Genomic DNA, 26660 nt, shown 5'->3' on the forward strand with positions numbered 1-26660 from the left:
TTTTCAGATATTGGAATTAGTTTGGAGCTTAGCAGAGAGGCTTTTTCCAGATCTTAACATTGGAGTGGATGGAGCAGCTCATTAACTCTAGAGTGCTTTGATCTCAAAACAGAGTGCAGCGGTGCCTGAAATTCTCCCCCAAAAATGTTTTAAACTTGCCATAATTCCCAAACCCTACACTCCTCAGACATATTTTTTCATGGAAAACGTAGGAAAACCTCTCCTAGCTTGGAAAATAAGAAAACATTAAGAAAACATATGAAACAAAATGCCTCTTGAGGGCATTAAGTGACAAAAACGTTCAACATTCCTCCATTGAAGCCCATTGTAATTTCAGGCAGATATTTCCTCACGGTAGCAGCCGCACACCTTTAGTTAAACTGCCAAAAAGGCCACATTATTAACCCAAAACTACACAAAAATTACACTTCAGATACTGAACTTCCTTGACATGCTTCACGTTTTGAAATTTCACAGATATCTGTTACGGTTCTTCCACAAAACGTTCACATGTAAGAGGTTCATCTCTCATTCAGAACAATGGAAACCTGTGATCTCTACAGAGCTCGTTAGCTCAAATAGAAACACCTGTGTCATGGAACACGATGATGTCATCACTCCAACTGACATGCAGCAGACTTCAACAGTCCAGCTGTGAAGACATCTCAGAGACACACACTCTCTCTCTCACACACTCACACACACACACACACACACACACACACACACACACACACACACACACACACACACACACACACACACACACACACACACACACACACACACACACACACACACACACACACACACACACACACACACACACACACACACACACACACACACACACATTCTCTCTCTCTCTCTCTCACACACACACACACACACACACACACACACACACACACACACACACACACACACACACACACACACACACAGACAGACATACAGACAGACAGACAGACAGACAGACAGACAGACAGACAGACACACACACACACTCTCAAACACACACACACACACACAGACAGACAGACAGACAGACAGACAGACAGACAGACAGACAGACACACACACACACACACACACACACACACTCTTTCAAACCACAGACACACACACACACAGACAGACAGACAGACACACACAGACACACACACACACACACACACTCAAACACACACACACACACACACTCTCTCAAACACAGACACACACACGCTCCCTCTCTCTCTCACACACTCCCCCTCTCTCTCTCTCTCTCTCTCTCTCTCCATAGTTTTTGAACAGGTGGCAAAATGGTCAGATATATAACTCAATGCATTCTTATGGGACGCAGTGCTGCAGTTGGTTGTCTTAAATCTCTGGACACACACACAGGTGTTCTGATTGGGTGCTCAGGAACAGAACCAAACACTGACAGACTGGAGTTTAACAGACTGTCTCAGCCTATTATTTTCTGTCTGATGGAGACTTCATATTGACTTCAACGGGTATCCACATGTTTTATACATTATTGGTGACGTATGGTTTTAGTCGAAAAGTTTGCAGTTCAAATATTCTTCTGCTTTCCCAAGCCTTTTTACTTTCTTTTTTCATCTTAATACAAATTAATTCACTACTACTTACATCTGATATTTAACTCCTTCAGCCTATTTTCAGCTGCAGAACCCATTCCACTATTACATTATTCAGCTATTTCAGGACATCAAGGCTATACATGTTGTTGTTTATACCTTTTTAAACATTTTCTTTTAAATATTAAGCTTTTTCTGCATTTTTTTTAGCTAAAAGCAGCTACCATTCAGCTAATAACATATTCAGCTTTTTCTGCATTTTCAGCTAAATTCAGCCATAAATGTTCACAGTTTCCAGCATTCGCACGCATTTTCTGCAAGAAATGCATTTTCTGCAAGAAATGCATTTTCTAGTTTTGTTAAAGTTTCAGCTATTCTGTTTACAGTTCTGTCATCACATTATTTAATATGATTTGTTAAAACATTGTTGTTTCTTTTGATGTGAAATATTATGCATTTAATTAAAATAAAAAGCAATGTTAGTTTTGTTCACAATTAGTTTAGTTAGTTTACCTTATTTCTTGTCAAAAGAACCGTTAATACTATCGTTAAAAGGACCGGATCGATAAGCAGTATCGATATAAGTAGTAGTACAGTTAAAACCTTAACAATCCGAATAATCGATTAATCGTTTCATTAATCGATAGATTAATCGATTATCAAATTAGTCGTTTGTTGCAGCCCTAGTTTGGGCTCTATCTGCCCTATACAATATCATAGTCTGCCCTATACAATATTAAACGTGTAATGTAATACAGCACTGATTTCTCCTGCAATCCATCAAATATAATAATCACAGCTTGTTACTGGAATATTTTTGTAGCTTTGAACTTAATCAGGCCCAGAATCGAGTGCCAATTTATTACTTTTGCTGCGACGAAAACTGTCACAGATTATTACCAAGACTACATATACTGGGCTTTTACTAATGCAGCTTCCATAATACTGCTAAACTACTTCTGTTTCTAATAATACTGCAGTTAAAGTTCTACTACCACTGTGATCAGTACTACTTTAACTGTTACTTATCGTTCTATTTCTTGCTATACGTGTACTACCACAACTAACAATCGTCTGTAAATTAGACTGCTTTGAAACATTTCCTAAGAACAATTTCAGCAGGAAAGATAAACAAGGACTTTGTATTAAAAGCACAGTTTTTGGGGTGTAGTTACCTCTGAATTCGATGGCGAACCCAGACATGCCCAGTGAGGCGTCCGATCTGAACGCCAGGAAGAGACTGTTACTGCTGCTCTCTATTCGCTCTGGGGCCTGGTTGCCTTGGAGACTTGCTAGTAACGGCCCATTAGAGTCTTCACCCTCGTAGATGTGCAGGAAGTCGTAACTTGGCTCCATGTTGAAACTGGGGTAGAAAACAAAAAGAAACTTGGGGTTAAGAATCCAGCAAGAGTGTCTGCATAGTTTGTTTGTGCTCTTTTTTCAAATTCTCTAATCAAATGATGTATGTTGTATTCAAATGGTTGTATAATTCATCTAATGACTGCCAATTAGTGTGTGCTATCACTCTTCTAATGGTCTGTTATCTCACCTTCATTTTGACATGTTTACTGGATTTTTTATTAAGTGGATTAAATATGTAAACTTTAAATATTTATTGTTGGTTTTCTCTTGAATAATTTAATACGGCAATATATTGTCAAAAATAATTGAACTTCATAGATATTTAACAAACATAACAATGGTGTGTGTGCTGCTGCAAAGCAGTCGTGCTGAATCATCTGAATATTATATTGGAGAAACTGTTGTCTCACTCTGAAAGTGTTTGTAAAGATCTATTTGATTTATATCCTCAGTATGTGTATGCATGTGTTTGTTTGGCACAACATATTATATTTAACCTGCAGCCTAACCCTACAGGAGCTCCTAAAGCATATTTCTTGGTAAAAGATTTTCTGGTTTTCACTTCGACTGCATTTCCTCTTCTCTCCATACATAGGTGAAGACATGTAGTCCTCGTAAGGGTAAAAGTCCAACAACAGACACACACACAAGGTCTTAGTGTATGTTGCGTTAGCATAGTCTCGTATCTGTCCAAAATGTGTCTGTAAGTGTACAGACTAACAAATATATATATATATATTTATAAACTTCCCTCTATGGTTTCTTGAGTGTGTATGAGCTCGGTCTACTACCCGTCTGGTAAAACTACACCTTAGTGTTGTGGAAGTCAAGGGACTTAACTGTGTGTGTGTGTGTGTGTGTGTGTGTGTGTGTGTGTGTGTGTGTGTGTGTGTGTGTGTGTGTGTGTGTGTGTGTGTGTGTGTGTGTGTGTGTGTGTGTGTGTGTGTGTGTGTGTGTGTGTGTGTGTGTGTGTGTGTGTGTGTGTGTGTGTGTGTGTGTGTGTGTCAGAGCAAAGGTAGATAAGAGAAGGAGGTGATGAAACATTTCCACATTTTATCCATCCTGGCTATCTTACACTGGCTTTTAGGTTTGATTTGAAGATAGTATTGATTACTTACAAAGCCCTGAGAGGCCTTGCCCCATGTAATGTATGGGATCTTTTATTGCCCTATGTCCTTTGTCGCACCCTGAGGTCGTCTGATGCGTCCCTCTTTGTTGTTTTTAGGTTCAGATTTATACTCTACACTATACTCTGAAAATGACCAGCCTGAGGTGATCATGGCTGTAAACTTTGTCGGATCGTTTACATCACTTTCAAACCCTACTATTTTATTTATTTATGTTTGGTTTTGATCTATGTATTTTATTTTCAGTTTTTACATTAATTTATTTTTCTTTCCATTTCAAATGTTGCCATTGTGAAGCACTTGTATATTATTATAATCATGTACAAAAGGAAACCTTTTTATGTCACAAGCACTGACATAATAAAGCAGGCATGCAAGGAACATTTCAAACATCTTCCAAATCAAGGTTAGGAAATGAAACTAGTACGTTTTGCGTAGAAGTAAAAAAGAATACCATAGAGGCCAGACACAAAAAGACAATCAATAATTTATGATATTCAAAAGAATACCAAAGTCCAAATAAGTATAAAGAATGCTCGTGTTTAAGCCCTGTGTATCTATCTGGTACAGAATGGGCTTAACGGCACATAAGCCCTTTTGCCACTGACAAAGCATTAAAATGATCCGTGCTAATACCTTTTGCATTAGTGATACATCCTTGTCTGAATTCTAAAGCCACTAAATGTCAAGAACATAAAGATCACACAGAGCAAAAAATGGGACAACAACATAACCTCTCATGACCGCATGAGAGGTTATGTTCAATTCAAATTAAGAGCAATGCTGAAAACTTAGTACATTTCTTACTAATTAATGATGTATGTATCTCCATCTCTGTTTTTGGCTGCTAACCTTGAAGCACTACTATAAAAGAAAGGTCAGTTTTATATGGACACTAACATTATCGTTTTGTGACACCACAAACTTGATTCTCACGATATTTAAGTACTGTAACAGTGATTTGATTCAAAAACTGAACAAAGGAATAAATCATCACAAATTGGGGCAAATTGTAGTCCAGCTGTGTTTATAAAAACAAAATTACTAGGTTTGAATTGGACATACAATGAAAAAAGAAAACGCACACAGCATTCACATAACAATCAAATTCAAGACAACTTAATTAAAAGTAAAATAAAAACTGTCTAACTGTTAGTAAAGAAGGGAATTATCTTTCCAGCTGAAAAACATGAAGCCAAAATTGGGTCATTTTTTCTCCTTTGGCTATCCGCTTTGCTTTTATCTCCTTTGCTACATGTGAAACTCCAATCTTCATTTTCGCCTTAGTCATAAGCCCCTAACCACTGTGACTTGTTAAAATATTCCCCACTGAGGCACAATCAGGATGGGAAATGTAAATAAACACTGCCCTATTACCAAAAAACAAAAACACAGAAACACTGAGAAATCCCTTTCTCTTTACTCCCGAATATCACTCTCCAAATCAACAAAGTTTATCTGCCAACATATGTAAAAAGTTCATGCAATTCTATTTTCTCATATTATCAATCCTGTCTTCAACGATGCATAGGAAATACATCATACATTTCAACTTCCTGAATCTATGCAAGATAAGACCATCTCACCACAAACCAAACATTAAGTTACAATAGTTATGTCAGTTGATTTGAATGTAGTTTTTCAGACGGATTAAGCTTTCCAGACCCAAATGGGTTTATTAGTTACCTTAATGATCCTTTACCGAGTGTTAGTTTACATTAGACTGAACTGGACCTGATCCCTGACGATACAGCACAGACCTCCTTCACACTGTAACGGCCCGTCCACACGGCGGCGTGCGTTGAAGCTTCAACGCTTCTGCCAATTCACTTTGAATGGGGTGACGTCACGCTTTGCCGAACTGCATTGTGGTTCCGTCGCTTCGCTTTGCTCGCAAAAGTGGAGCAATGTTCAACTTTTGAAGCTTCGACGGAAGCGTCAGCCAATCAAATCATATGCCAGCACAAGCTCTAGCTAATCAAACCGCGTGTGTCCGGGGCGGGAGATTCATGTGATTGGTTGTTGGTCGAGTTTCAGACACGCCCACCGGTAAGCTTCAACGCATGCCACCGTGTGGACGCTGCGTAAGGGGCAGTGAGGCATGACATGTCGACACTCACTAACTAAACTCATAAAACAAAGTCCATGGAGGGTGATACTTTTTTTAATTTAAGCCAGTAGAAAAAACACATTTAAAAAACAAATCTAATGGGACCCTGTTCAACCTTTAAATCTTTAAGTTCAAAATGTGTTATGCTTCCTCAGGTATTTGGGTCGACTAATTAGAAATGTCTTTAATGAGTGAGATCAGTGATCTGCCCTGTTGTGTTTGTTGCAGCCTCAACATGCAGGAAAACACACAAAGATGTTGCCCTCTTATCTGTCTACTTTTATTGTAATATTATTTGTGATCTGTTAGCAATCCTTCTTCAACACCTAACAAATGTTTAATGAACACTGGTTTGTCATAAAGCAATCCGTTTATTTGATTAATATTTAGACACTTCTCATTGTTGCCCGCCTGATGCATCTAAGTCCACAAAAACATGGACAGCTTTTTAAATATCAAATACAAGAGAGGAAAGTCTGAACTCTGACAGGAAACTCTAAGCTCTAAATGTATTGCTCTATGAGCACAGACGGGCTGCGTTCCTGGTATAAAGCTTAAGAATACATATCAGGAAGGTACACAGTGCATACATAGATACAGAGCCAAGGTTTACATTTTGCCGGCTTACCTTTTGAAGATGAGAGCAATGACAAAGTCTGGGTTGACCCTGACTCTCCAATCACACTCTTTCCCTGCGGGGTAAGGCTGGGGGTAGTTAGGAGACAGAATTACTCCTGAGGGGCCGCTGACGTTACCCCCACAGGTCGCTGGAGATAAATAGTAAGAGAGAGACGGAGAGAAGAAGGTAGAAAGGGAAAGAGAAGAAGAAAGATGATTACGCAGCATTGGCCTTGGGGTAATTTAGAAAGAGAATCACTCCTGGTTGACCACACATATTGCCCCCACAGGTCGGCATAGTGGAAGAGAGTTAGTTAGCGATGGGAAGTATGGCAGAGGTTGGTTAGAAGAGACAAAATGACTCCCAGGTGGGCCGTTGATAAAACCGCCACAGGTAGCTGAAGAGGTTGAAAGAGCAAAAAGGAGATGGAGGTAGAGACTGTGAGATTTAGACAAAGTGTGAGGCTGGGGGTAGTTAGCAGAGAGAATCACCCCTAGCGGTCCTGTTATCCCACAACAAGCCAGAAAGCAGGAAAGAGATATTGGCAAGAGAGACAGAGAGAGATGCATTCAAGCAGCAATTTGGTGATGTGAAGAAAAGATTTGAAACATGGAGAGGTGTCTTGGGGGTGGCAGGTGGGTGTGAACGGATTATCAACCCTGAAATAGAGGTAAACAAAGGCATTAATAGTTGCAAATCACTCACAGACACACACACTCACGCTCTTGGTTTAATCTGAGGAGCGCTTGAACACCCAGGGAATCACCTCCCGAGGTGAGCGTGCAGGAGAGAGAAGTGCACGCAGGCTAAGCTAAGAGACGAAGATTTACGCCCTACATTTTATCTACAGTCGCGCAAAACGTGAGGTCACTGGTAAAGAGTCAGAGCAATATCAGGAACAAAGCATAAGGGTGCTTCACAGGCATGGTTACAAGGCAAGTCTCTGTGAGCGTGCTTCAGGACTTCCCAACACGGCTGGCTAATACAGAGAGGGGAAGGAACATAAAGGGAGCTCCAGGGTCACCACGGTGATAGATGTTGCAGGAATATTCCCCAACTTGCTAATGTTGTTAAATTCAACATTTCAGCTGTGTCTTATTTTATACCTAATCCTGCATAGTAACAATAAAAACACGCAGCCCCACACCTTTATGGTTATCTCTGGTGATTTTCCTCATCCATATAAGACCGACTCGACACTAGATATTTCATGTGCACGGTAATTGGTCCGGCAGTGGCTCAGTCAGTAGGGGCTATGAGGCTGTCGCCGGTTCAAGCCCCGACCAGAACTAAATATGGAGTGTGGACTGCTACTTGGAGAGGTCCCAGTTCACCTCCTGCCCTGCCGTGGTGCCCTTGAGCAAGGCACCAGACACCCCCCCACTCCCATTGCTCCCCGGGCGCTGTACAATAGCTGCTTACTGCTCCTAGTACTAGACTCCTGGTACTAGGATGGGTTAAATGCAGAGAACACATTTCACTGTGTGCTGTGTGCTCTGCATGTGTGACCATTAAAGAGGGTTTCATTCTATGATTCTAATTGCACATGAAATAACTGGATCCAGCATGTGTTTGTCACCCAAAAAAGGCATGTAGTTTAGCAGCATCAAACTACCGGCTGGAAAGTGTGGTCAGGAATGTGCTACAGGCTTCTTTTGCACTAAAATGGGATTTCTATCTTGTACGGAGGGGGCACTGAAGGGCTCTTGCTGCATTACAGATATCATCTTTTACTTGCACTGACTCTGCTATTCCTGTACCTTCTCAAGAAAGGCAGTCTTCCCCTCCTTACTTCTTTAAGAGAAGAGAGTCAAGTGTGTCAGAAGGAGCCGATAAAGGAAAGACACCCAAAAGTGGGAGAGAAAAAAAGAAGAACTGCAGCCCAATTGTGTGAATGCGGGTGTGGAGTGGGATGCGGAAGCTCTCTGGGTTATAAGCAGCAGGTTGTGATGGTTGTGATGATAGAGAAAAAAAGCATTGTTGTTTTTCAACGCTTTCAAATAGCAACCCTTTGACAGATTCCTGCGTCACACCTACCTGCGCCACCCTACCTCTCCTCTTCTGAATGTGTGTGGTCCACAGCGACACTGCTGAATACTTATCCAAACCTTAGTTCTTTCAGCACCTGTTCTGATCTTAAAGACCAAGCATCCAGAATGAATGGCTCTGACAGCAGCATCATTTGGGATTGGAGATCCTCTCACCAGCAAGCCTGGGTTGATGTGCCTTCAGAGAGGTGTACCAGATGTGGCAGAACAACACAGAGAGCTGTTTGTTGTCTGCTCTCTACACTTGAGATTTAAGATACACCTTTGGATCATTCCTCTTCCTAAAGGCTCTGCACTTGGTGTTTCATTGTTTGATGTATTCATTGGAGCTTGAAATGGACGTTATCTAAAATCTTAATATCCATATTTAGTCTCCCATTTTTAATGTGCAGTATGACATTGATGTCTCCAACTCATTAATGTCAGAGCACAGTATAATTTTTTTTATTTAATGTAATCTCAGTTTGGCAGTCAGTTATCTACAGATAAATGTACACCTACCGATACACATTGGGGGGTCAGGTTGCCAGTAGAATCTGTTATCCATCCGTACACATGTGATGGTGTCGGAGCCTTGCAGCTGGTATCCTGGGTCACACTGGAAGGTCGTACTGTCTCCAGGCTCCTTACTGTCGCCGTATCGAGAACCATTCACAGGGATGCCGGGGTCATTGCACGTTGTTGCTGTAGTGGCTGGAGAAAGTGAGACGGACAAGGTGAGACAGTGACCTACTGTTGGTTGGAGGACACTATCAGTACTATCAATTATATTCTTACTGTATTTTGACTGTTGAAGATAGCAAGGTTTAGCTTCAGTTAAAGTGACAACTTCAACTGACCAGTTAGAGACTAAATGGTAAGTTCCTTTAGGTGCAATGAAATGTGGTCTTTGTTTTGTTTTTTCACTAGTGGATCCTCCTTAGGGTAAGCTGTGTGGATTCACAACAATCAGCATCTGTGTGTGGGGGTTTCAGCTACTGGGTTTTAATTGTTGTTTGAATTACTTAGTGTTTCCACTCATATCAATGAATCAGGTTCAAAAAGGCAAAACAAATGTTATATATGTTTATAAGTGTCTATGTATGAAATAATCTGTGTAAAGCATATTTTTGTCTAAAGAATAATATTATGATAAAAAAAGAGGTCGAGTGTTGGAAGGAAAAACTTAGACTGTAAAATAAAAATGCAAACCAAAATTAGTCGCCCTTTTTTTTTTAGGTTTCATATGTTGGTCTTCCTGTGAACTGGAATAGGCAGGCATGTGTTACGTTTCTTTTAGTTTTTATGTTATGTTTCAGACAGTGGACATACAAGGCACTGCTTGAATCCTCATTAACAGTAGACTCATCATTTCATCTCATGAAGCTTCGGATTCAAAGAAAGTTTCATCTCAAATATTAGCTAGAGTTCTGGCCAACATTGTTGTGGAAGCCGGCCTTCTGATTTACAATCCTGACTAAATATATGTTCTCTTGTGCATTTATATTACAATAGCTATTGTATATAGCATAACATCGTATAAAACATCACATTTATAATATTCTTTTAGTAAATAAGTTTGTTGTACCATCAGGAACACAGAAAGTGTAAAAAGTAGGATCAAATTAGAGAAAAACCTAAATGAATGGGTATTTACAATACCCCCCCCAAAAAAACCCACTCAATAAATTCACAAAGCCTTGCTTTAAATAATCCTGTGTGGTGGCAAAGACCATTATCTTTGCATCAGTAAATCAACATTGGGGTAAATATAAGGAGTCATTACCATAGTAATGGAATAACACTGCTGTGATTAGCATGTTTGTGAGTGCAAATATGTATTGTTTTAAATAAGGGGAGCAAGGCGAAAAACTAATGTGAGGGAGAGATTGAGAAAAAGAGTGAGGGACAGAAAGCAGTGGATGTAAATATTTTTGACTGGATGTATCTCATTAAAACAAGTGCATGTGTGTGTTAGAGTGTGTGTGCCGCTTTGCATGTGGATGTATACAAACAACAGAGCATGTGGGGGTGTTGTGCAATTGTTGAGCTGTAAATAACTGCTATAGAGAAGATATACGAGCACATGAACGTGAATGTGTGTTTTTAAAGTTGATATGAGTGTATGCCTCTGATTGATTTCGCTGCTACAGTGGATGGCATTGACTTCGGCCAATGACTCAAAGGACTGTGCACACATGTTTGGGTCCAGTGGCTCAGCAGCGAACGCCACAAGTGCAACCAAGGGGAACAGTTATTGTCCAGTTTGCTCTTCTTGAAATTATATGATGAAAACACTTCAAACCTTTTTAAATACTGAGATTCATAGTTGTTACTTTTGTAAGTTCAAACCTTCAAAATGAATGAAAACGACTTTTTTTATTAGCCTATAAAAATAACACACTGCACATGTTATTATATTATTACTCAAATGTATCAATATCCTTAATTATTATATACCAACCATGCTAGGGGGGGGCTCTTCACTTTATGAGCCTCGGCCCCAGAGGGTGAGATATTACATTTCATTCTTTGGCTAAAGGTTTTTCAGAAATCCTGTTAAATGCAGCTCTTAATTCCACATTCATTTTCCTACAGCTAATATAAATGAGGTTTATATCATAATTAAGAAACTATTAGTGTGATGAGTTTATTAACTAGCTATATTAATTGCTAATTCCAAAAAAGCTTTTTCATCATAAATGGATGATGGGTGTAGAGGGAGAGAGATCATTCAAATCAGTAAAATAATTGTGCATTTTTTACGTTTGACGATAAGTTTACTTACTAGAAAACTGGATAGAAAATCCTTGCTTGCTGATGAAATAATCAGTATCAAACTGCAGTGTGAGTATGTTGAAAGTCGAGTGGATATCTTCAGGTAAGGCTGGGCCGGACCATTCTTTCAACAGGATCCCCCCGTCTGACGGCCCAGATGGACCATCCCAAACTCTCAGGATATCGTGGCCGACCTCCGTGTCAAAGACAATGAAGTGGAGGCTGAGGAAAACACACACATTACACAAGAGATCAGAGATCAAATACAAACATCTGTTCTTTATTCAGCAGCTTTACCCAAATCAAGTCAACCATCAAAAAATGATGAAGCAGAGGTTGAAGATAGACACATCACACAGCAGGGGCCACACTGTGTTGAGAAACACAGTGATGGCATAATGACTAATGTGGTGTACTCTCCTACACAGCAGCTCTGACAGTGAGCATTTATCTATTAGTGAATATGTCATTACCTGACAGTCCTGTCAGTGTTAAAGTGTAAAGTCCTTGTTAAGAGAGTTGACTAGTAAGCTTACCTCAACTTGGCCAGAGCAAAGCAATTCTGCATATACGTGTTGGAATAGCTGTTGTCTTATTCATATTTTCCTTTCATAAATCTGCAGGACATCATCATTTTAAAGTGCTTCACGATTACCTGATAGTCTTGCCCGTGTCAGCCTCTATGGTCCAGGTGCAGTGGAGATTGTTGTCGTATGGAGCAGGATATCCTGGAGAAAGTATCCGTCCAGAAACGGCTCCAGTCAAGTGACCTCCACACTCCGCTAGAATCACGAGACAAAAGGGTGAACATCACAAGGACACCACATTTCATAGGTTTTCACCTCTTTTGATTTATGTCCTTTGAAATGTATCGATCAAAGCATTACTAAAACAACAAAAGCGCTGCTATAACGATACTTCACACATTTACCTGGACATATCAAAGACAGCAGGAGCATCAAAGCATTTAACAAAGTAGGAATAAACCCATATTTTCAAGGATTGCTGCTGGGTTACTACGAATAAAACACTCTGCTGTAGATAGTGTTGGAGACTTGCAGCAACAACTCGGTTATAAAATCCACTTTATTGAATGAAAAATACATTTGAACTGTATTGGAGACCGTGAGTCCCTGAATCAACTTTTCATAAGGTGACCTTATAAAGAAAATAAGTCCTATTAAGTTAGGCAAATTCACTTGTAGTCCATGGTGCTCTTTTGGATTTTTTTTTTGTTTCTCTCTCTCTCTCTCTCAAAATTATTCACAGCTCGTAAGTCATAATCACGGAAATTGGTAGCGTTTGTGAAAAAAAAGAGAATGCCATGAAATGCAAATTATAGTTTGGATTAGATTCACAGATAATGGATAGGACTTTATCTTATGTAATTAATAATGAAGTGTGGAAAAAACATTCTCGTCATGCTTTCACCCATCCTTAAGCCAAACACAAAACTAACAATTTAAGTTGTACATACACACAGACCCATTTCAAATATAATTTTCCAAAATAAAATGCAGAACTTCTTTCTGCAAAAGTTTGAAAAGATGAGTTCCAGCTGACCACGGATCTGTACAGGAGTGTTTTCTGTATCATACTTGTTTTTGCTTAGGGAACAGGAACCTTCCTTCTATTATGTTTAATAACTGTTTAAAAAACTGGTCTGTTTGGGTCGACTGTGTTCAGCACTGGGTCTATTTTTGAGTCCCTGTATGGTATTTCTTCTTGTCTTCTCTCCAGCCCTTCTACAGTTCTAGCTCATCTCCATATCTCTATAAGAGGTGATTACTTTGCTGTAAATAATCCTGGGATGTGAAGGTTGAGTTAAATGAAAATCCATTTAAAAAGGCCTTGAATCACTAAATCAACCTTGAATTATCCAAGTTCCTGCTATACAGTTTTATGTGTTGTGAATAACTTGAATGGCTGTTTTCCCTCTAAGCGACTCCCAATAGTGTTCAAGTTCAAGAAAAGATGCAGTTTATTGCACAAGAGAAGACTGTCTTTTAATGTTATTTTCGTATTGTCTTCAATGGCGAGTATCAGGAGAGATAGCAGGAAGCAGGGGGGAAAGGCTGGGAGCAGATTTTGAACTCATCATGGAAGTACATGGCAGCCCACTGAGCAACCAGATCGCTGCAGATTAGAAAACTGTTTTGTATAGGGAATGCTTCATATCAGTGAGTGCATGGTGTGTTTGTGTGACTTAAGAGGGCACCATTAACTCAGCTCTGCAATCTACAATAATATGACAACCCGTTGCTATTGTATTACCCTCGGCAGGATGCTCACAAAAACACATTCATATGTAAACACAAACACAAAGGAGATAGCAAATAACAATCAAATACATGGCCGGAAAGCACTTTACCAGACACATACAAATCCAAACATAGCAGGAAAGTAACTACGAGATGGTGCATCTCAAGGGGTTTATCCCAATGAATAAAAATGTCTATATATACTTCACTATGTTTTATCTTAGAGAGGACAGTTATATAGTAAGCCTGAGTCCAAACACAACTGGAATTTCCCAGCAAAGAAAAATAATGAGAGAATAAAAGGCACCCACAATAGCAGAAAAAGATAGACAGGTTTACTGCATGAATAGAAAAACGTCAGAAAGAGTAAGAGGGAGACCACAACTCTGTTTGACTCAACGTGGGAGAGACAGCGAGAGAAAGACAGTATAGAAACAGCCGGAGGCAAAACCATCTCCGCATCTCCATGCTAGAACATGCAGATGTAGAAGCAAGCCAGACAGACAGGGGGGAGACAGAACGATGAACGCCCCAGCAGACAGACAAAGGAGGAAGATACAAAGGTAGCTTTAGATGAAGTTAGCCCAGGGCTCCACCAGAGTACTCTCCTGGTTGCTGGCTCACCTGAAATAAGGCAGCGACAGAGCAGCTACAAATTAATGACTGACTGCAGGGATACACACACACTTACACACATCCAACCAAACACACACTCATTCACACCCACATAAATGCATTCACCCCACATAATGCACACACTTTCTTCTTAGTTGCCATTAGCAACCACATCAGGCCCTGTCCCACCTCAGAGAGTTCAGGTGTGCTGGCAGGTTAGAGAGACACACGGCGTTGTGGGTAGCAGGAGGGAATTCCAAATGAACATGTGCCAAGTGCCTGCATCTACTCAGCAATGTAAAAATACTTAGGGAAAGTGCTTTCATTTGTCAAATATGCAAAACCACAAAATATTTATGGACAAGTAGGAATTATGGACTTCAAAAATTGTGAATCTGCTTTAGGGACTTTAAAGCTAGGTAGGAACAATACAAACAAACAAATGTCAAGTTCATGCTTCACTGGTGGTTAGTGAATGAAAATAAGGAATCATAATGGCAAGCTGTGGCTAAAAGACAAAAATAATGTTACAGGTCCATAAGCAAAAGGGAAGAACAGCATGTCATAGCACCTGAATTGTTTGGCACACTCCTCTTCAGCTTAATTAACAGCTGCCAAGTGCCATAGTACCTTAAAACCTATTAAATATTAAAATTCATATTCTAGGAATGCCAGAAAATAAACTTTTATTTTTGGCATTTTCAAGGTCTGAAAAATTACACCCGATATTTTTGGAGTGCAGCGCGGAAGACACGTAGATGGCTGACTATTAAGTGATGCTTTCGGGTACTTTTCATCATAACCCTGTTCAAGATCAATACAATCTTTCTCAATTATCATGTGTCTCTTCTTCCTATCACAGTTGATATTTGTATAAAAGTAAACTATCTTATATGACACAATTTGAATATCTCCTGGTGGAATTACTGCCAGGAGAAATTAAGTACTGTATTCGAATTAGTTTGCCATTTAAATAAGATGCAGTTGTTTCTAATACTAAAGTCCATATGGCTGCACCTTTACTCCAGTCCAGCACCAGAAAGATCTAGTCAACAATTTCAGATGAATCAATAAGGTTTTTACATCACATCATTTACTGCCATCTGAAAATAAATCTCTCCAGATTGAATATTCTATTTATGTGCATACTCAGAATAGAAGTGAAATCTAAGGCTTCTGTCAAAAGCGTTGGCATAAAATACTGTGAGTACCTTCAGGGGACAAGAAAGTAGCCTTGCTTACATTTATCACAGTTCAACTCAGTCATCCCCTATGTTTGCACCTTAAGCATGCCATCTTTAAAGTACAGAGAGGCCTGGTCCACTAAAATCTCATGCCCAGTGACATCCTGCTGTCCACGCTCAGATAGTTATGTGTGCGCAGGTTGATGGATCAACAAGAAATATTTTTACTCAGTGCCACCATGAATATTTCCCACAGAGTGTTGAATCAGTTCCTATGCCCTCTTCTCGAGCATTCAGCCGAATGGACTCAATCACTTGTTCGCTCACTCCCTCTTTTGAATCATCATGCTTTTGCAGGAGCTTGGTAAAAAAAAAACGTGATTTTTCCCCCATGCTATGTTTCTCAATGAATAGATGGTTAATAATTCAGACCTTGTGGTTTTGAATTATTAATGTATGTAGAACCTACACGTGTGGTGGCATACTAACCGTTACAGGAAGGAAGTGGTTTGTCCCAGACACGTCTGTCTCCGCTCAGGCAGGTCAGTGTCCCGGTGCCATAGAGACTGTATCCAGGGTTGCAGGAGTACAGGACAAAGGTGTTGGCATAATGGCCATCGTCTTGAGTCTTATAGCCATAACTAGGCACACCTGGTTCCTCGCAGCGTACTAGGTCAAAACCTAGAAAGAGACACGCGAACATAAATAGAGAGAAGCACAGGCATACAAATGAGGTCCTTCTGTTAATGCAGTAAGCTAACATTGCATTAATAAACAGGGTGATTCAGAGCTGTTTTGGACATAAGGTCAGTGTTTTCCTCCTGAATCCCACCACCTCTGCAGAAATGTAAAGTTTTAACACCCACTGCTAATGCTGAAACCTATATATATATATATATGAGGCCAACATCAAAAGATAATTTCCCATCCCACACAACCACAAATATACTGTTCACTTGAACGAGCACACTGCAAGGGACGTCTGGATGAAGATAACAAAGAAGAGAAAAGTTTTGTTTGAATAAACAAAGACACAAAAATGTGCACGCATTTTCTTTCCCTTACATCAGCCTCTTATGAACGTCTGAGTTGCTATGTAATGGAGAATGAACAGTGAATCAGTCACTATCTTAAACTGCTGTTTTAACACGTTTGGCTCTGCTTATAGTATAGCAGCCAGAAGTAAGAAGTACAAATATAGTCAAATTAAACCTATATCTAAGATTTGAATAATCTGTCATTTACACAGCACACTGTAGCAGCAGCCTTGGACATAACCACGGTAATATAGAGATGCTGCTGAATATTTGATTCAATAAAACCTCCACCAATCATCTTGACTGTAGAGTGATGTGATTATGTTAAAAACAAAACATATTATCTGTTATTTCTGGAAATCAAAACTGACCGCACTTAATGTCCAATCAGTTAACTTCTCTTTAAAGCTTGGTAATAACGTATTTTTACAAAGCTAGCAACTTTTTAAGTGAGCTATCTTGTTTAGTGAGCCGGGCCTATCCTGCATCAATTTCAGCGAAACAGATGCATCTCATTTCTGACAACCTTTCTTGGTAATGTGTTAAACAGATGTTTGAACTCTTATTACTCCGTTAGAATAGCCTCTAACACTGTGTAGTATTAAAGCAGATTTACTCAAATCCCTGACACTAATTAAGAAACCATCGCTGTCTCTCTTGATCAGATGCTTCTCTGCCTTTTCTTCAATCTCTCTTATCCATCTATCCGCTCATCCGTTGTAGTAGGTGTCACCTTCTCCAGTTTAACGACTTGCAGACTAACGGCTGTATAATGGTCTTAACTGAGGTACAGAGCATCCATCTAGTATCCATATACCATCTACCTTCATGTGCCTGTCCCTCCGTCCAGCAATTCTTCCACTTCAGCTGTGTCACTTCCTCACCTTCTTTTTAATGACTTGCAGATAAATGCTTCTCTAATAGCCTCCTTGACTTACACAACAGCTGGGCCTGCCTTCTTAACAGACTCTCTTTAAAGCTCATAAGATGTGTGAGTGTAGGTGAGAGAGAGAGAGAGAGAGAGAGAGAGAGAGAGAGAGAGAGAGAGAGAGAGAGAGAGAGAGAGAGAGAGAGAGAGCGAGCGAGCATTTATGGGCAATTCATAGTGTATGCTCAATTATATTTGTGCCTGCTGGTAAAATACTGTTGCACTTTGGCTCCCCCTCCAGCAGAATTGCTTATAAAAATAATTGTTGATCTCCCTCAGCTGTCAGAAGGGAAAGACATGGCTTGGTAATTTGCTGACGGAGAAAGACAAGTCTCTAGAGTTTTGTAGTACATGACTCCTATTTTGTTCTAGTATGTAGCACTCAAGAATCACTTGGCTGAGGCACAGGACAGATGCAGGATATATTAATGAGTGCAATCTAACACAATCACTAGCACTCTAGTTTTCAATTAAAAACATCTCCTTACAAGGACTGCAATGATGAGAACATTTAAGAAAATACTGTTTGTGTTCTGTTGCGTTCATGAGCAAAAGAAACGTGTGTGTTTGTGAGAGAACGAAAGAGAGGATTGCTTTTTCTTTGGCCTACACGTACACATGTGTGGCTGTATGAGTAAATATAATGGAAAAACAAACTGTATCGCTGTCGAGTTTTTAATCAGTTGACTTGAGTTCATCTTTCTCGAACCACTCACTTGTGTATGTGAGGCGGTAGCCCTGATTGGTCCCAGAGGCGTTGCTGTTGAACTCCAGCCACAAGCGATTGGACGTGCTATTGATGACAAGACCCATTATGCCATCATGTGTAAAGTTTCCAAGTAGACGGGATGTCGTGTTCTCCCCATCATACACCTGTCAATCAAAGGAACACAGAACATGAATTTGAACGTGTTTCTAGAGGATGATCATAAAATGAGGGGGGCAGTGATTTGCTGACCCTGTCTGGAAAAAGGATGCCATAAAGTGTGGTCAGTTCTGAAACAGAAATTGCAGGGCTCTGCTGTATTTCCTGTGCCTCACCTCTGCAACACACTGTCATTCATCCAAAAAACAAACAACGCAAGCGAGGCAAAAAAACCTCAGTGTGCCCCAGGAAATAGCCACTTTGCTATGCTTAAGATTTAACAGAATGTTTGTGGGTAATTCAATTGGTAAACTCACTTTAAATGTTGGTGGCAACGATAAAAAGGGTTGTTATGAAACTGTTGTACAAACCTACTTTGGATTTGGAGTTTCAATCCTGGGTCAAGCACCTGGGTCAAGCAATAGATTCAAGTATCACTTTAATTAAAACATTTTTTTGATTTGCAGCTATAATAAATATTCAAAATGTGTTTTTATTTTTTGGAAACAATGCTTCTATGGTTGATTTAATTGAACACATGAAATACCTCCCAATATATACATTGTGTTTCCTAGTTTACAAGTCTTAGCATGCATGTTCTCTGCTGTTTACTGAGCATTTAGTTAAAAACAGCAAAGCACTGGCTGTGTGTGACTTGGTTTGAAAATACATATTAGAGGGGAAAATAGCAAGAAAGTGAAGACTGGAAAATAAGATGTGTTATTGGACTGGATTAATATTGCAGAAATCCTCTTTATTTCTCTGTTTTTCCTTCTTGCAAGAATTATGAAAATAATGAAGCTAGACTCAGTCTTTCTTTTTGGTCTCCTAACAATTTAGCTTCTTTTCATTTGAAATATGATCGTCAAGCTATAACTGTACGCTCACAGTGGTAGCACAAAGGGAAAGCCGTCAATCATTTATTTCAAATGAGTGCTGACAAACAAGTAAATACAGTATGAAGGTTGGAGCAATGGCTGCCAGAACATAACAACTTAGAAATGTGAACATTTCGGCAATGCAAGGCAAGGCAAGTTTATTTATATAGCAATTTTCAACACAAGGCAATTCAAAGTGCTTTACAAAAAATGAAAGACATTAAGAAAATGGCATTTAAAATCAGTCATTAAAAAGAAAAGCTAATAAAATAAACATTAAAAGAAAAAATACATGGATAAAAGTTACAGTGCAGTCTAAGATATGAATAGTTCAATTAAAAGCAGCGACAAAAAGAAAAGTCCTCAGCCTGGATTTAAAAGTAGTAAGAGTTGCAGCGGACCTGCAGGTTTCTGGGAGTTTGTTCCAGATATTTGGAGCATAATAATTGAACGCTGCTTTACCATGTTTAGTTCTGACTCTGGGGACAGAAAGCTGACCAGTCCCTGAAGACCTGAGAGATCTGGATTAGAGATGTCCCGATCCGATCACGTGATCGGGGATCGGAGCCGATCACGTGATTTTCAAAAGATCGGGGATCGGGAGAAAAAAATCGGGGATCGGGATTTTTTTATTTTTTTTTTTATAAAATATTTTTTTTTTATTTAATGTTACAAAACAAAAATTACCATGTTCACGTCTTAAAGTCATCCTGAGGACTTAGTTTTGATTTAAAATTACACAACATCATGTATGTGTTGCTTTCTTTGGGCTTGTTTTCAGACCTGGTTGCTTATTTCTCTGAAATCTGGCAACAGAGTGGGCGCAGTGTCTAATAGTAGCAGTAAGCTAACGAGAGGCTACGTTCAGCTGGTGACTCGGGAGTCGGGACAGAGAAAATGTCAGGAGTTTGGAAGTATTATAAAATTGAAAGCGAAGGCAGTGTAACAGCCAGATGCAATGTTTGCAAGGCGGAGGTTCCGCGTGGTGGAAAGAACAGAGCTACGTTCAACACGACCAATCTAATACGCTACCTGAGAAACAAACACCAACAACAACACGGCGAGTACACACCGGCCACTCAGGTAACGGCACTGAAACAACCGACACTTTCAGAGACTTTTAAAAGGAAAGAGAAACTGCCCCAGAACAGTGAAAAGGCCAAACAAATAACTAGATAGCTGAATTCATCGCATTGGATGACCAGCCGTTATCTGTTACCTTTTGTTTTTCTTAATGCATTGCATAAAGATCGGATCGGGAAAAATCGGTATCGGCAAATTGTCAAAATCAAATGATCGGAATCGGATCGGGAGCAAAAAAAGGTGATCGGGACATCCCTAATCTGGATGGTTCATAATTTAGCAGGAGGTCAGAAATGTATTTTGGGCCTAAACCATTCAGTGCTTTATAAACCAGCAGCAGTATTTTAAAATCTATTCTTTGACACACAGGAAGCCAGTGTAAAGACTTCAGAACAGGAGTGACGTGATCCACTTTCTTAGTGTTAGTGAGGACTCGAGCAGCGACGTTCTGAATCAGCTGCAGCTTTCTAATAGATTTTTTAGTGAGACCTGTGAAGACACCATTGCAGTAGTCGAGTCTACTGAAGATAAAAGTATGGACAAGTTTTTCCAAATCCTGCTGTGACATTAGTCTTTTAATCCTAGATATATTCTTTAGGTGATAGTAGGCTGATTTAGTAACTGTTTTAATGTGACTGTTGAAACTCAGGTCAGAGTCCGTGACTACACCTAGATTTCTGGCTTTATCTGTTGTTTTGAACATTGCAGGCTGAAGCTCAGCGCTAACTTTTATACGTTCTGCCTTGGCTCCAAAAACCATTACCTCAGTTTTATCTTTGTTTAATTGGAGAAAGTTCTGACACATCCAGTCATTGATTTGTTCAATGCATTTACTCAATGTTTGAATTGGAGCATAGTCTCCTGGTGAAATTGTTACGTAAATGTGTGTGTCATCTGCATAGCTATGTTAACTTATTTTGTTGTTCTTCATTATCTGAGCCAGTGGTAGCATGTAGACGTTAAAGAGAAGAGGCCCCAAGATGGAGCCTTGATGTCATATTTGTCAACTCAGATGTGTATTTACTAGGGCTGTCAGTCGATTAAAATATTTAATCGCGATTAATCGCATGATTGTCCATAGTTAATCGCGATTAATCGCAAATTAATCGCACATTTTTGATCTGTTCTAAATGTACCTTAGAGGAATATTTTTCAAGTTTGTAATACTCTTATCAACATATGAGTGGACAAATATGCTTTATGCTAATGTTTATTATCATTTGAACAATGACAAATATTCTCATGAATATTAAACACAACAACCTCTGAACATTACAAATATTCGCCTCAATTCAACCTGGAACCTCTCTCATTCAATAATACAATACAAATGGTGTGTGTGTGTGTGTGTGTGTGTGTGTGTGTGTGTGTGTGTGTGTGTGTGTGTGTGTGTGTGTGTGTGTGTGTGTGTGTGTGTGTGTGTGTGTGTGTGTGTGTGTGTGTGTGTGTGTGTGTGTGTGTGTGTGTGAGTGTGTGAGTGATGGATCGTTGGAGCTATGTGCAACTCAAGGCATATGCTCGAACGGGAGCTGCCTGGACGCTGCAATCATGTTGCGCACTATCCGTGCTGAGTGTGCTGACTTTTCGTACAATGTCCCACTGTCTGGCTGCCTGTATAAAGTCAAGTGCTCGGCGCAGTTGTCGCGAAATGTCGCTCCTCTGTTTTCATTTAAACTGCTCCTTATATCTGTTAGCGCAGCTAGCTATCACCAGATGCTAACAACAATGCACGTAAGGTCTCTCTCGCTCGCTCGGGCCACACATACACACACCCTCCCGGTCCTCCCAATAGCCAGTCGGTGCCTGCCGGTGAGCGTGGAAGTGTGGTCTGCTGCAAGCGGGCAGCAGGAGCGGGGCTGTCAGCATCAGCTTGGAGATGGTATTTTAAACTTGATGCGCTCTGAAACTACGGGGCGGCCGAGGAAAAAAAATACACATGCGTTAATCGTGTTAAAATAATTAGTGGCGTTAATTTTTTTTTGACAGCCCTAGTATTTACCTATAGAAACAAAGTTGTTTCTGTCCTTTAAGTAGGATTCGAACCAATTTAGAACTGTTTCCGAAAGTCCCACCCAGTTTTCCAGTCGGTCTAGTAATATGTTGTGGTCAACAGTGTCAAACGCAGCACTGAGATCTAATAATACTAACACTGACGTTCTGCCACTGTCTGTGTTTAAGTGGATGTCATTGAAGACCTTTACAAGAGCAGTCTCAGTGCTGTGGTTTGGATGAAAGCCTGACTGGAACACATCAAAACAGTTATTTAAATGCAAGAAATTACTCAACTGTTGAAAAACAACTTTTTCAATGATTTTACCTAGAAATGGGAGGTTTGATATGGGCCTGTAATTGTTCATTACTGAAGCATCTAGATTATTCTTTTTTAAGAGCGGTTTAATGACTGCAGTTTTCAGGGCCTGTGGAAAAATACCTGAGTGAAGAGATTTTCTTACTATATGTATATGAAGTAGATCTGAGGCCATTCAAGGCAAAACATTTTTGAAAAACCCTGTTGGAATAATATCAAGGCAGCAGGAGGAGGACTTCAGAAGTTGTATAATGTCCTCTAGGTTTTTATCATTAATCTGATGGAATTGTGTCATGATGTCTGAATTGATGTTAAGTGGACACAGAGACAACACATTTGATGTTCCTGATGCAGAGGCACTGACTGCTTGTCTGATTTTCTGAATTTTGTCAGTGAAGAACGAGGCAAAATCATTGCATGCCCTGGTGGATAGAAATTCAGAGGCTACTGACACTGGGGGGTTAGTTAGTCTGTTGACGGAAGCAAACTGTAGCACATTTACTTACCAAATGCCAAGTATGTAATTTAACAGAGCATGTTCTAAATAGTTGTGTTTTCCCAAAACATGTACAGTATACAGTTATCAAATTCCATGTGGGGTTTGGAAGAAAGCTAACATACTGTTGATAAACACAACAAAGCAAGCTTAGCTAGTAACACATGGTAGCTGTGTACTTTGGCCATATATCGGCCGCATTTTGTGAAACAGTTGTTTGAAAAGTACTCAGCATAGAGAGCATGTGGATTATAGAGCAGAAGAGGATAGTTAGATTCATATTAATGAATCCAAACTTCTAAGAGCCACTTTTCCAGTTTACAGGTGGTCAGTATTTGGTACTGAGATTATTTTGTTTATGCTGGAGTCTACTTTGTTGCTTTCTAATCTCTGAATGCTTGAATGTGGACATGAGAGAAGACGTAGTTTAGTTTTTTATGTCTATTTCTGACTGCAGTTTGAAGGGGAGAATTAGCACTCTCAAGCACCTCATAATACTATCTCACAGCTGGGATATAAATGCGAACGGCTCGTGCTTATATTTGGCAGCCTGGGGCATTTCCAAAGATTGGTGGTGACAGGTCTGCAGGTGGCAGGGATGCCAAAGAAAAAAGGCTAAGGAGATGTACTGCTCTATCTCTGCAAGTACTGCCAGTCAGAGGAGATACCGCGACATGAAGCCAAAGCAGGAGCTACAGCATGTTCATACATGACAAATATAGACAGACATGGTGAAGCATACTGGGAATTTAAGCGTTAAAAAAGATGAGCTGTATCATGATATGTGTGGCAATACTCCCCCAAACTTAATTTCCCTTCCCTATTCCTCCCTCTCTGTACCCCTCCAGTTGTACGTCAGTTTCCCCAAATGTTGCATTTGGCTGTCCACCTCTTTCTTTCTGTTTCTCTCTTTTATTCTCTCTATCATTGTTCTCCTCCTCTCTCTGTTTCTGTACAACTCAGTATGGTTAATGAAAAGCCCTGCAGCTCATAAATCAACATGTCACCATCTGCCACCCCTCCTCCCTCGGTCTTCTGACTCTCTCCTTTTCTTGCTTGCACTCCCTCCACCTCTATTTCCATGGAACAATTCTTGCACACACTTTGTTTCTTCCTAACCCTCTTATATTTCTTCGGGGATGTAGTACCACTGATTATCTTTGATCAAGCACTGAATTAGAGGACATTTGTAGGCGTATTGAGCTTGGCTAGACCTTTCTTTAAAAAGTGCCAAGGCAAAAACGTAGCCAGTAGCAAAAGGAATGGTAATGAGCTGTTTCATAGGAGATTTTAGCCAAACGCTTGCTGGATTTGTCAAACAGATGGTTTGTGTTCAGCTGTAACAGGCAATAAGTCACATACTGTTAGCAGGGGGAGTGGCGTGCTAATTGCTAGGCTAAGTGGCACTTTGGAGCTTTCCTCCCATTTCATTATACTTTGCACTGTGCTTTCTGATCATTATATGGGAAAATAATAATTAACACACATGTGTTGTAACGTACTAGTAGTTGCTCTTATACATCATTTCAATACCACCACACAAGATGGCTTTAGTGCAGAACATTTGATCAACAGCTGCTCCACGAGCATTACATATTTTTAAATTACGATTTATTTGACAGAAAAATGTGCAAAAACTATTTAAGGTCAACAGTCATGGTAGCATCTTAATTGAGCTGGTATGCTCAGAACTTTTTTTTTCTTGTCCCAAAAAATTTAATGGAATGGAACAATTCAGCTATTCATACTACCAATCAACTCGATGTATTAATAACACAAAGGTTATTATCATTGCTTAATGGATTCTTCCTTCGGGCCGGAGGTTAGTCCCAAAGTGTAGAACAAAGCGGTAAAAAAATGGCTTTATTCCAGCAGCCATTGCACAAATGAACAAGTTGTAGCAGTGCCACACAGATGATATGGAAGAAATGCCTATGTATTTATTTATTTATTAACTTTGTGGATTGCTCATGTTTGTACTAGTGGTTTTTAAATGTGATTGACAAGGGGGCGCATTTACAGATCTATAAATATTTTACGAATGTGTGTCATAATGGATCGCTTGTTTTTTATCTGTAAACAAAATCTACCTACGGGTAGAAATAAATAACCTGAACCTGATATATTTGTTATGTCATCATCCTCCTAGTAGTTCTATTTCGTCCCTACTGACCGCCAGAGGCGGTGCTTTAAGCACTGGATATGTCCATCGCGCGCATGCGCAGCTCGAGTACCAATAAAAACAAAGTCACCTGTGACCCACGTGACACCGGCTATATCAGCCGGTGTCGTCAGAGGATCTGTTCCTTTCATCTTCTCGCTGCGCGAGAGTACCGTAGCTACATTTTTGTAGCCTACAGCGTTCAGGTTTGAACGTTTGATCGGAGGGATTGCTCTGCAAGCAGCTGGCCGCGTGCAGCTTCGCGACTGACAGTCGCATCTACGGGTCGTTAACGCGTCCTCCAGGAGCTGTGGCCGGCTGTGCAGAGCCTCGACGGACAGGTTTGTGTCAGCTTGTTGTTGGTGTCCCCGCACCCTCTCCCAGCCAAGTTGTCCTGATTGCCGTCTTATTTTTTGTTTGGCTTAGACTTTCTGGTGACAACAGTGTTCCCGCTTCCTCTCCCATTAAGTTGCCCTTATGCTCTTTTGAAAGTTCTGCTTGTGGTGTTGTGCCCGAGTTATCATTAGCATTTGAGTCCCAGCTTTGGCTGTGTCCCTCATTCAATTTACATGTAGTATGGAAAGCAGAGTGTCATATTTTAAACCCGTTTTTCGTTTAGATGCAGAGAGTAAGGTAAGTACTTTCTATTTCTTAGAAGCTATTATCTGGTCTTAACATTTGTGTTCTGACTTGATCGCTTGATTGTTAGCAGCAGCCGCTTGGCTAACACCTTGCTGTTAAGCTTAATTATCTGGTAACATAGGGTTTGATTGCAGTAGCGCTAGATCATTGTATTACTGCTCCTAGTACTAGACTCCTAGCACTAGGATGATATGCAGAGAACATCTTCACTGCGGGTGCTGTGTGCTCTGCATGTGCGGTTACTACTGTAACCAGGCACGGTTCTATGCGGGCTGTTCTCTTTCTTAGAAGCTAATTATCTGGTCTTAACATTGTGTTCTGACTTGGTTGCTTGATTGTTAGCAGCAGCCGCTTGGCTAACACCTTGCATGTACTGTTAAGCTTCATTATTTAACTCAGCCGGTGAGGGCAGTGCTCTCGCTCCCACTCCCTGCAAACGCATGGTATGGTTGCAGTAGCGCTATATCGTTGTATTTACTGCTCCTAGTACTAGACTCCTAGCACTAGGACGGTATGCAGAGAACAATCTTCACTGTGTGTGCTGTGTGCTCTGCATGTGTGGCCATTAAGGAGGATTTCATCCTCCCAATATTATA

The 26660-nt window shown here is 40.1% G+C and overlaps 1 protein-coding gene across 1 annotated transcript in view; it reads right to left on the bottom strand.

The window, feature by feature from the left end:
• Positions 1-26660, bottom strand: part of LOC117442575 (CUB and sushi domain-containing protein 1-like) — a 260136-nt gene that overhangs the window by 101770 nt on the left and 131706 nt on the right. Inside the window, exons 23-29 of the mRNA XM_034078545.2 lie at positions 18348-18504; positions 16156-16347; positions 12262-12388; positions 11617-11828; positions 9351-9542; positions 6811-6949; positions 2759-2946 (exon numbers count right to left, since the gene is read on the bottom strand). Of these exons, the coding sequence (XP_033934436.1) occupies positions 2759-2946; positions 6811-6949; positions 9351-9542; positions 11617-11828; positions 12262-12388; positions 16156-16347; positions 18348-18504 (1207 nt within the window). The remainder of the gene's footprint in view (positions 1-2758; positions 2947-6810; positions 6950-9350; positions 9543-11616; positions 11829-12261; positions 12389-16155; positions 16348-18347; positions 18505-26660) is intronic.

Source organism: Pseudochaenichthys georgianus, chromosome 3 (genome assembly GCF_902827115.2).
Source record: "Pseudochaenichthys georgianus chromosome 3, fPseGeo1.2, whole genome shotgun sequence".
In the NCBI taxonomy this organism is placed as follows: domain Eukaryota; kingdom Metazoa; phylum Chordata; class Actinopteri; order Perciformes; family Channichthyidae; genus Pseudochaenichthys; species Pseudochaenichthys georgianus.